General features: G+C 40.3%; 1 protein-coding gene across 1 annotated transcript in view; it reads right to left on the bottom strand.

Moving 5' to 3' along the window:
- Positions 1-11954, bottom strand: part of Vrk1 (vaccinia related kinase 1) — a 51061-nt gene extending 39107 nt beyond the window's left edge. The window contains exons 1-4 of the mRNA XM_023719637.1: positions 11921-11954; positions 10706-10761; positions 2814-2883; positions 1549-1636 (exon numbers count right to left, since the gene is read on the bottom strand). Coding sequence (XP_023575405.1) covers positions 1549-1636; positions 2814-2883; positions 10706-10761; positions 11921-11954 — 248 coding nt within the window. The remainder of the gene's footprint in view (positions 1-1548; positions 1637-2813; positions 2884-10705; positions 10762-11920) is intronic.

The following is an 11954-nucleotide window of genomic DNA, read 5'->3' as shown; positions in this document are numbered from 1 at the left end:
TTATGAAACCATTTGTAGTGATTTATATTTTCCCATTCCTTGAATTGTTTTATCCAAGACCCCACAAAAATATGCATCAAAGGTTTTACTTTAGAAGCGTCACTCAAATAACCTTCCCTTTACTACTCAGTGAGAGCCGTCTTTCCAGAAGAATGTAACTATCACTTTCTATGCAGTTTATGGAATCGTGCTTCCGTTGACAGTTGTAATTTAGAGTATGGAGGAGACTGAAGGGTTGTTGTGGAGTAGCAGTGCATCGATCATGAAGATAAACAAAGACCTACCAAATATAATTTTTAAATAGAACTTATGTTGAAGTAAGCCATTTGTTTTAGTTGTCTTTCACACTGTCCACAGAGGCTGTATTATTAATCAGATTTTAGGCATTATTTGTAAAAGCAAACATATACATGTGCCCCAATGTCATCTCTCCAGACCCTTCCAAGACCTATTATATAAAGGAAATTAGGAAAGCAAAATTACCTTTTCCTGCTTATTATTTTAAAGGTCAGGGTACCAGGAGATCTTACACAAGTAAGTATATTTACCACAAATTCTATAACTTTGCACAAGTCACTTTACCTTTACAGACATCACTTATTCGATTTATTAAAAGATATGTAGACAAAACGAGCTCTAATTCTCCTCCAGTTAAAAAGGGGGTAGAAGTTTTCTTTTGACTAATTGTCTTTCAGAGTTAGCGTCTTTCCCTATTAAACTTGCCATATTGTATTTTTACAATGGAACTCTACCTGTAAATTGGATTTTTTTTTTAATGTATTTGGTACAGGGTCTTATTACACAGCTCAGACTCACAGTGATCTCCTGTTATCAGCCTCCCCAGAGCTGGGATTACAGGCCTGCGCCACAACGCCACATGCCTGGTCTTGGTGGCTAGCTCAATGTGCCCTGGGGTGGGGGTGGATATGATGTAATGCAGGGGATCCAAGCCCCGGCCCTGCACTTGCCTAAGCAAGCGCTTAGTCCGCTGAGCTATCTTGCCGGCCTAAGAGTCCTAATTTTCATTGGGTATTTTTTTTGGTTTTTTTTTTTCTGGTGCAGGGGGTTGGTTAGGGAATGGAGCTCAGGACCTTGTGCTTGCCAGGCAGGGACTTATGCTACTGAGCTATCTCCCCAGCAGGGTTCTAATATGCATGAGCAGATTAGTTATGATTAAATAAATACCAAATAGAATCCTAAGACTCGCTTTTGTATAAAGGGGGAAAGAATATGCTCATTTTAGGACAAAACAAAAAACCTCAGAGGGCCCGGTGGGCTTTGATCCTATTTGCCACCTGGAGTCCAGCCAGCAGACGCTGCCCTGTTCCCCTGCTGTAGGGGTACCAGGCTGCAGGTGGGTGGAGCAGAAGGCAGGGATGACATCTTCTCATTCATCTCATCCTCTGGCTGCCATACACACTCCTCTTAGCCAAGGTGAAGACCTACTGGGATTCTGGGCACTCCTCAATGACTCTTAACTAAACCAGTTTGACAATAAATGCTTTAAAAAAAAAAAAGGAAAATAAAACCAAACCATGCAGCTTTTACCTTTTCCCATTCTTGTCATGCAGTCCAGATCCCCAATACTTAGGAACACCAAGGTACTTCAGTTTATGGGTACAAATCCATTTCTGAACTATAAGTTAAACAGATGCTTGTGATTTCAAATGCTACAAAGAAGTTAAAAAATATTTATAACAAATCATTAAGAGCAAAAAAAAAAATCAGAATAAGAGCAGAATGTGTTTATAAATATAGTAAAATTTCACCTTTACTCACAAAATAGGAAGAGTACAATATGACCAATAAGAACAAAAAAATATAATCAAAGCTTTTTATTAACCTACAACACTGTTATCCTGCCTTTAACATTGTTTTTAAAATGAAATCATAAAAAGCATTTTAAAAAACCCAAAACCATCATTGTGCAAGTGCAGTTAATCTCTAATTATGAAAATCATTACCTGATTCCACAGGTACTTTTTTTTTTTTTTTTTTTTGTTCCTCGAATGCCTTCAGGGCACTTTTGGCCAGCTGGAGAGGTGTGAGGTTCGAACTCCAGCAACCTGAGGCTGACAGCTTTGAGGAAGCAGCCACTTAAAGGCCTGAGCTACAGCCAGGCCCCCACAGGTACTTTTTTTTTGAAACAAGAGTGTTGCTGTGTATTCCAGGCTGTCTTGAACTTGCTTATGCAGCCCAGACTGGCCTCGAACTCCCAATCCTCCTGCCTCAACCTCCCCAGTGCTGGGATCACAGGCACGCAAAACCATGCCCCACTAAGAGAAAGATATTCTTTCCTCCAGTCTATAAGTATGGGTTTTCTTCCCTTCAACCCTGAAATATTTTCTTCCACCAGCAAATCAATCTCAGAGAGATGGGTGCTTTTCACCTGTCCAACCAGAAGTGCGGGACGCTCACCAGGAAGGGGAGGGACCCACAGCACCTCTTCTCTCTCTGCAGTCTCAGCTCTAGCTCCCCTCATAAGACTGTGTTCTCCAGAACTTAGGAAAACACTCAAAAATACCTGCTTTCAGTCAACTCACAGATTATAGTTCTTAATTTTTAAAAGTATATTCTAAATCATGTATCATTTATTACCGTTATTCTATATATTCATGTAGGTAAAATCTTGTAACAATTAAATCAGATTTCACCTAAATCTCATTTAAATGAAAAGTATTTATAAAGCCAAGGGGAGGAAAAAAAAGATCTGAAGACATAATGTTGTAAAGATCTGGTTTACCCCTACTCCCCCCAAAATAAAAGAAAACACTGGTAATGAGAAGTATAAACATATGAACTGTATTTCTTACTTTGCTCTGGTTTAGCAGCTCGCTGGTAGAACTTTAATTCAGTAAAAAGAGGGCCATTGTCACTGGGTTCCTTAAAACACAAGAGTTAGTCAGTACAAGCACTAGATAAACCCTAAGTTATTCTCAGTGCAACTTCCAAACAGACTAACAAATCAATTTTTTTCTAAAAGTCGTACCTTTAGGGCCAGGGATATAGCTCAGTGGCACAGTGCCTTCCTGGCAAGCACAAAAGTTCTGACTTTGAATCCTCAGAACAAAAACAAAAAACAAAAAACAAAAAACAAAAAAAAACCCAACTAAAAGTCATACATTTGATACTTAAATTTCTAACTGTTTAAAGTTCAACTCCTAAAAAAAATAAATAAATAAATAAAGTTCAACTCCTGAGAAATGTTTCAGATATTCTCAGAATAGTCCATAAGTCTTCTATTTCTCTCAAGTCCATTTTCCTAAGTGATAAATTGTACAAAATCAGGTGTACAGCTCAGTCTTTGCAGAAGTTTAAGAAAAGTACTTCAACTAATTTTCATCTTTATTAAGGTCTCCCTTAAGGAAAGAAAAGATCCGTGTTAACTGCATCACAAAGGGGCTACAAGAGACTGCCGAGATTTAATAAAATTTCAATGCGTGATTTCACCAGTTAGTGGCAAAATCCCACCCTTCTCCTGTGTCTCGGATTACAGTCCCACCTAGCGCATCAGGGCGGTGGACACGGACCTTGGTATATTCACATCTCCAGAGCACGCACGCACGCACGCTGGCCACAGAGCTGCGAGCCTCCCTTCCTGACGTCGAGGCCTGTGTTCCAAACCAAAGGCTCGTTTCCCAAATGACTGCTTACAGCCAAAAAGAAGACACAGTTCCTCACCACTCCTTCTTGTCAGCCTTACTAGACCATAGTAATTTCATATTTTAAGCAACATTTACAATTAAAATTATTTTCAAAGAGGAAAACATTCACAAAAACACATTTGCACACTAAGAAATAACCTGTAAGTAATTTTGCTTTGTCAAATAAGTAATGAAAAGTGAAAAATATCTTACAATTTGAGGGCTCCCTCAATAATTATTGTTGTCTAATATCAGTTAGTATTAAGTTTGGTTATTTTGTGTTGATTATTATCTTGTTTAAGAATGAGGGCAAAAAACTAAAAGAAGTAAAAGCCTCAAACTAGGAAACTACCATTCCTCAACTAATGTAAGAGTTGCTCCTCTTTTAGGAGTTGCTCCTCTTTTTTGGCAAAAACACTGTTTGGGGTAGGATACCTGGATAGCTGGAATTCAAGGTTCAACAAAGCATTAAGAGAACTGATAAATGAGACCTATTACCTGAGCTGAGAGAAAACTTGTAAAAGTATGTGCTTTTTGGCTGCTCGAGATGTTTTTGGCAAAAACTTAAAATACGTTCACTGTTTTTTTCCCCAATGCAGAAATCCTCAACTGCCATAAAGTTAATTTCACTCCTTCTTGAGATTTAAATAAAGCCACTTTTATATATACAGTTCTACTAGCACTGATGTTTTGCAATTCAAAATAGGTGTACCCAGTTACAACATTCACAGGAAGATTCCTCCAGTCTGCAGAGTTAAGCAGGACTAGTTAGGAATGAGCATTCGAACAGCACGCGGCAACCTGTGGCACACTTGAAGCTTGCCTCACTTGTCACGGGCAAGCACACTCCGCAGCGCAGGCGCTGGAGCAGCCTATCTGGGCCTGGCAGGCCCTCGGCACCTTAAGAACACACTGGCATAAGCAGTAAATTCCCAACTGTGCGCTCAGAGCCTCAGTCTCTCCATAACCTGTGGCTCTATCCTGGCAGCACTGGTGGCCAGAAGGGCAGCCGCAGTGACTGGGGTGACTGAGCAGGAGATGCGGAACCCGAGGAGAGGATGCAGAAAGGGAAGCTGAGAGGAGTCTGGCTCACTGTAATTCAGGCTTGAGAGTGTTCCTAAGACAAATCCTGCCTTATTACCACCAGTATAAAATCCTGATTTATTCAGTTTCAACCTATGTCATATCAACTTTAATTTTCAAGTTTTCCTTCAGGCAATAATTTATTAAACTTATAATAATGAGAGTCAACCATATAAATCAGGCCATTATAATGAAAGCCACACTACAATGAAGGTTCTTTGAGCTCATTTCATACTTTTTCTAATCCAATAAGCTTCCATTATAACAAAATAAAGGAGCTACTTCCTTGGCACTGTGCTCTAGCCAAAGCTAGCTATTTCTGTTGAAGAAAATACCTTAACTTATAACTAAAATTTTATTAACATATTTCAAATCTAAAATACTTTGCCAACTCTATAATAGCCAAGATTTAGAAAAGAAATTGGGACTGACATTTTAACTAGAATATCACTAAACGTTTCTTTTAAGACTTCTAAGTGTCAAAACGAAGATGACAACAGAAAAAAATTAAAATGTGATATATTTCAATGGCACCATCTAAAAGCAACTGGCTGCCATTTAAAAATGAAGTTGTATAAAGTTTCTTCTTCCTACTAAAAAATTATGATATATGAATTGAAGATTCAGATCATTTTTCATAACAACAGTGAGGAAAATCAAACATCAGTCTGCAAACTCCTTTCCAGGGGAATTCTCAATACCCGTTTCTATTGCTTCCCACCAGAAAATGCCCACCTACACTGACCTGCAGGGTGTGCAGCCCGAAGGCCTTACCTCCAGCTCCAGCTCTGCTACTGACATGACTGCACAGTGAGCACAGCTCTAAGAATTCTTTTTTTTTTTTCTTTTTTTGTATTTTAGTACAGCATCAACAGGGTCTCACTACGTAGATCAGACTTGCAGTGGTCCACCTGTGTTCAGCCTCCCAAGAGCTGGGATTACAGGCATGCGTCACCACACCCAGTCTCAATCGCTGTCTCAGCCAGGGGCCAGCACGATATGCTGGGGACTGAACCCCTAGCAGCTGTGTCTGCCTAAGCAGGCACTTTAATCCGCTGAGCTACTTGGCCGGCCCCCCCTTTTTTTTAAGTAGGGTATTACCATATTGCCCATGCTGGCCACTGACTCACAATCCTCCTGCCTTGGCCTCCTGCAGAGCTGGGATTACAAACTTGCACCACAGCACTAAACTAAAAAATAAATATTTTATTAAGTCTTAAGTGTTAGCACAAATAAAAAACTTTTTTCCTTGTATTATCCAATTTACCAATTTACTATTTCTTTCACCTTTCTGAAAAAAAATTCAGTATCTGTCACCCAGAACCAAAAAACGCAGTTCACTCTCCCTGCTGACCAGCTGGCTGTCCCACAGCTGCTCCATGAGCCACCCAAGGCCCAAACAGAAAGATCACCCTAGGGAAGAGAGAGAGTTTTCAGCTCGGGTCTAACATCTCTCTTGAACACATACACCTTAACTTCACCCCGGTGCCAAACGCAGGAGGTCTGCAGGCTTAGAGCTCCCTTGCAGAGCAGATACAAGCCCAACTAAATTTTCTGAAAAGCCTTCAACATTAGGCTTAGGAAATCCATACCAGAAACACAGGCAAGTCTCAACTAAAGAACCACAAAACAAATACGCATGTCCACATGATTCCCTTTCCGTTAATTAAGGTGCTCTGCATGCCAGATTCGACAGTGGTTCTCAAGCTTGACACACAAAATGAGTGAGTGGGGAGCTCAGGCCCTACACCCAGAATTTATTTATTTATTTATTTATTTATTATTTAGTACAGGGTCATGCTATGCAGCTCAGACACATAATGATCCTCCTGTCTCAGCCTCCCCAGCACTGGGATTACAGGTGTGTGCCACCACACCTGGTTTCAGTGGCCGGTGTGGCACGCCTGGGGTTCTGGGGCCAGCACTGGCATAATGGGGATCAAACTCAGGAACTCGCATATACCAGGCAGATGCTTAAGACTGCCAAGCTATCTCCCCAGCCCACCCAGAGATTCTAATAGCATGGTATACCCAGGACTGAGAACAACTGTCTGGTATTCTAGTACAGTTAAATCTGATCTCAGAATAAAAACCAATGCCTGTATTTGCTAAATAACATTTCTGAGGTTTTATTTTCTCTAAAGGTAAAATATGTAATATTCATTTATAAAGATTTGGAAACATTTTAGCATATTTTCTCCATATATAACCATTTTATAAAACATCTTCATACTGCATATACAGCAAGACATCCCGTTTTTAAATAGTTAATTATGAAATTTCCCCACAAGCTGCATGTGCTCTTACAGCACATGATCTCCAAGCTGGACGTGTGCCCGTGGCAGGCCGTGCAGAGGCGGGGTGAATTCTAGCACTGCCACAAAAAGCATAAAGAAATAAAACATTAATAAAAGATCTTTAATAGCTTTTAGTATTTTAAATGACAAATGTTCAATAAATAGTTCTGATTTTAATAGTGAAAAGATCTGATACTCATTTTCCATGCCTGTATTTGATGGTCCATGTCAACTGTGGGTATTATAAAGCTATAGGAAGATAAATTATGAACAGGTCTAATCTCCAGAGAGAAAAGTGAATGGCAGCAAGAAGTAGAGAATAAATGAATACAAAGAATAGTAAAAAGGTGTTGGAAAATTATGGGTAAAATGTATTTAAAAGGATAAACAAGTCTTTAAGGACTGCATTAAAAAAAGCTTTAAAAAAGGTCCTTACCAAAAGGCTTTATAGAGAGATAAACACATAAAAAATTAAAAGCAACTAGTGGCATAAAGGGGCACGAGAAGAAAACCTGTAAAATAACTGTTAATACAATGAGTAAGACAGAACTTTTCGAGTGCAGAGAATGGAGCTGGCGGAAAGCAGCTAGTCATCCCGGGCTTCCTCTCACAGGCAGAGCGGGCAACGCTGCTTGGTTACATTACTCTAGTTGCACACTACAAGAAAATTACTGAAATAGTAAAAGCAAAAGAGAAATCACCTGAACATCACAACCTTTATCACCAAGACAAAGAATACAAAAGGATAATGGAAACATAACTAAATTGTAAGACAGGAGGTACGGAGAACAGAGCACAGCCTTAAACTTAGAAATGTCAGGGCCAGCCAAATACCTCAGCACATTAAAGCACCTAGAAGCAGGCGCAGGGGCCACAGGTTCAATTCCCAGGACTGCGTGCCAGCCCCACCCCCAGGGCATGCTGAGACAATGAATGAGATTGGGCATGGTGGCACTCCTGTAATCCCAGCACTTGGGAGGCGGTACACAGGAGAATCACTACGAATGCAATCTAGTAGTGAGACCCTGAACACCCTGTAGACCCTTCCCTAAAATACAGGAAAAAAAAAAAAGAAATACAATGTGCTCCTTTCACACATACAAGAAATACCTGTTCCAATCCATTTTTTTTATTTAACAGTGTAAGTAAAAAAGTCAAAGAAAGTAAAATCTTACTGGAAAAAATGAAATACCTCTAACTGCACTAAAGAAGAGTATCCTAAGATAAACCAGAACTTAAAAGATCAGAGCCAGGTGTGGTGGCACACCTGTAAAATAGCATTCTGGGAGGCTGAGCAAGGAGGGTCTCAAGCTCAAGGCCAGCCTGGGCACTTGGCAATTTAGAAATTTAGGCTCCACCTCAAAAGTTGTATGAAAAGCACTGAGAAAATGAACGGGAACAAACTACTAACTAAAGGAGGGAAATAATTTATAACACACGTATCTGAAAAGAGTAACTTTCTTACTACTCAATTATGAAAGGCAAAACCATCCAGCTTTTTTTTTTTTTTTTGGGGGGGGGGAAGAGGTACTGGGAATCAATCGCACGACCTCATACTTGCCAGGCAGACACTGTGCCACTGAGCTACATTCCCAGCCCCATCCAGCTATATTTTAAAAATTTAAAAGGAAATGTGCTATCTCATGCACATCCTGAAAAAAGTACTCAAAATTATTAGTCACCAAGTAAAGCACACTGGAACTACAATGAGACTCTGCACAAAACAACTGCTAGAAGCTAGCAAACACACAGCCCTGACAAGACAAGCCCGGTGCTAGAGAAGACGAGCAACCAGAATCCTCCTGCATCACTGGGGGGTGTGTGAAATGGCACAACATGGAGAACCTGCCCGGCATTTCCTTATAAATGTGGACAGACACCTTCTCTACAACAGCACATCAATTCCTGGGTCTTCAGCCAAGGGACATAAAAGCCTAACCCTACAGAAACACCTGTATAAAAGCTTTACTCCTAATAGCCCCAAACTGGAAACAACCCAGATACCTATCAGCAAAGCAATACAATGAAATAAATAACTGCTAGACCAGCAGCACAGATGAGCCTTTAAAACCTTAAGCTGCATACATGTAGTATGTGTGGTATAACCCCACTTATGTAACATTCTAGAACAAAAATAATCTAGAGCAAAAAAAAAAAAAAAAAAAAAAAAAACACCCGTGGGGAGACAGTAAGTTCAACTAGACAAAGGACACAGAATCTTTGGAGCAATAAAAATGTTCTATATCTTAATAGGAGTAAAAATTAAATAGTTAAGGGGGCCTGTCGGTTAGCTCAGTTGTTCAAGCGCCTGCTCATGCAAACGCAGTCAGGTGCAGGATACCGAGGTTCAAACCCCACCTCCACCTGCCTTACCAGACCCGTCCTTTAGACAGGCTGAGCCAGAGCCACCCCCCCCCCAAAAAAAAATTCCTTCTCAACATCCTGGCCGGCCAAATAGCTCAGAATATTAAAGTGCCTTCTTAGGCAGACGCAGGGAATCTGATTCCTGGGGCCTGCCGTGTTGCCCCCGCCACCAGGGAGCACCGAGGCTTCCATTGAGACTGACTGTGGAGGCGTGTACCTGTAACCCCGGCACTTGGTGGCTGTAAACAGGAGGATCACTACGAGTCCAATCTATGCAGTGAGACCCTGTAGACCCTGTCCTAAATTTTTTAAAAAAGCTCCTAAAAGGTAAAAGATACTTCCAAAAAGAAAAAACAAACAAGTAAAATTTTTGAACTAATTCTATTTCCCTAGTGCCACAGTTAGAGGAAAAAAGAACGAGAATTTCATGTTTACTTCCCCCAAATAACACACTGTGCTTGCTCTTCTACTTAACAAAAGCATGTTTATCACATACATAAAATAACTCTCGGGAAGGGGAGATACACATGTTGGTAAGAAAAAGGAGGAGTAAATGCCTTAAAAAACAAAACCAGTATAAAATTGAGTCTCTGAGTTCACTGACCTAGAAACTGCCCGATTCAAACTGCGTGTGTCAGGCAGGACACTATCACTCTTCACTCACTATACACTGATTTCAACAGTAGCATAGCAGAGGAGGCCCAGCAGTCATGATTAATGAGTCTAATTTAAAAAAATGGATGGAAAGGGAAGAAAATTTGGAATAAACAAAAACAAAGATGACCAAGTAGAAGCCCAGAGCTAAATGCAAAATAAAATAAAAGTAGGGGAGACGGCTCAGTGGAATAAGCGCTTCCCTGGCAAGTGCAAGCAAGGTCCTGAGTTCAATCCCCGGTTCCACAAAACAAAACAAAAAAAAAACCCCAGCAGGGGTGGTACTTTGAAAATAAAATAAAAGTATATTAAATTAGTATATAGGCTTCAAGGATATAAATATTAAAAGCATCTCATCTAAATAGCGGAAATGCAAAGAATGAGCTGTATGTTTACACCCCACATCTACACCACTTCTACACTTGCATGCACCGAGCCCCAAATGGTAGCGCCATGCTAATTCAAGAAGGTACAGAGACTTTTTGAACTCAAGCTCTTGAAAACTACAGAGCTACTTTCTGGTCACATTAAATATTTATGAAACATTATTAAAAACGTAATCCTTATGGTTTAATTAACTCTAGTTATCTGAAAGAATGTTTTACAAAATAAATACTATACTAACTTCTGATAAGAAAAAGAATATCTGTAATATTTTCTTACCACTTTTGCAACACAGGGTGCATCACTGCCAACCGATTTTGAAGAATTTGTATCAGCTGTTTAAAAAGTGAAACAGCATATCAGAATGAGTAACATTATAAACATTACAGTAATATTTACATTGTTACATCTGTAGCCCCTTAACAGAATAAATTTCAATTCCCAAGTATGTGTTTCAGCATACCATTACAGAGTATTTCATCAATTTTAAGGCCTCTACCTATGTGAAACAGGAATGCATCTTACATTTTCTGGTTTCTTCAAATTGATCATCAATTACCCACAGGAAATCCCAAGTTAGATAGAGTTAAATATTTAACAAAAAAGTATTCATGGTGTTTAACAACCTGATCCATACTGTGAATTTCCCAGAGGAGGATAACTGACGCAATTTCCTAAATTTAACAAACTATGAAATCCTATTAAGAAAACATCTGGAAGGTAAGAAAAAGGAAGCTCAAGTTCCAAAACACATTAGTTTGGCAAAAAGACTCCTCATCGTCAATACCACAGGACTTTTGCATTAGAACTTTAAACGGCCATTCAGAACACTTTTAATGCTGATGTCTTACTTCATTCAAGTGAAGAGGCACTGTAGCTCTGGAATTAAGGACTCTAGGGCTGCCCATATGCACTAACTAGTATTTACCAAACAGCCACAAATGCCAGTTTCTTAGGAAACCGGGATTTAGTAGTGGACAGGAAAAGACAATCCTATAAAATGATTGGTTGAGTGGAAACACAGATGACAAACCAGACACAAGATACATCTGAAGGTGAGTAAGTGCAATGGAGGGACAGGTCGGCAGGAGAGGAAGGCGCCAGCATATCAGTGCAGGAGGAAACCCAGCAGCAACCTCCGGACAGTAAGAGAATACGCCAGGGAGAACAGAAAAGGGTGCTCTGGGGACTGCGCGAAGGCCCTGAAGTGGAAACGGGCCGGACACATGTGGAAGGACAGCAGGCCAAAGTACTGAGGGGAGAAAAACTGAAGTGAACAGTGTCAGCAGCAGGGAACAAGCAAGAGGGACCTGACAGGGGACCTCAAAAGTCTGGTTTTTACTAAAATGGGGGTGGAGGGACCTCCAGAAGGCTTTGAGAGAAATGACAAGACCAGACCTTGATTTTCAAAAGCTTCTTTGGGCATCTTTTGGAGAACAGCATACAGGAGCCAAGGACAGAAGCAGGCAGACCAGCGAGGAGCCCTAACAGTACCCAAGTGAAAGTCAATGGTGGCCTGAGCCAGCAT

Source organism: Octodon degus, unplaced genomic scaffold (genome assembly GCF_000260255.1).
Source record: "Octodon degus isolate 3935 unplaced genomic scaffold, OctDeg1.0 scaffold00070, whole genome shotgun sequence".
Lineage (NCBI taxonomy): Eukaryota > Metazoa > Chordata > Mammalia > Rodentia > Octodontidae > Octodon > Octodon degus.
Note: the sequence above shows the minus strand (reverse complement) of the source record. Positions and strands in the feature narration are given on the sequence as shown.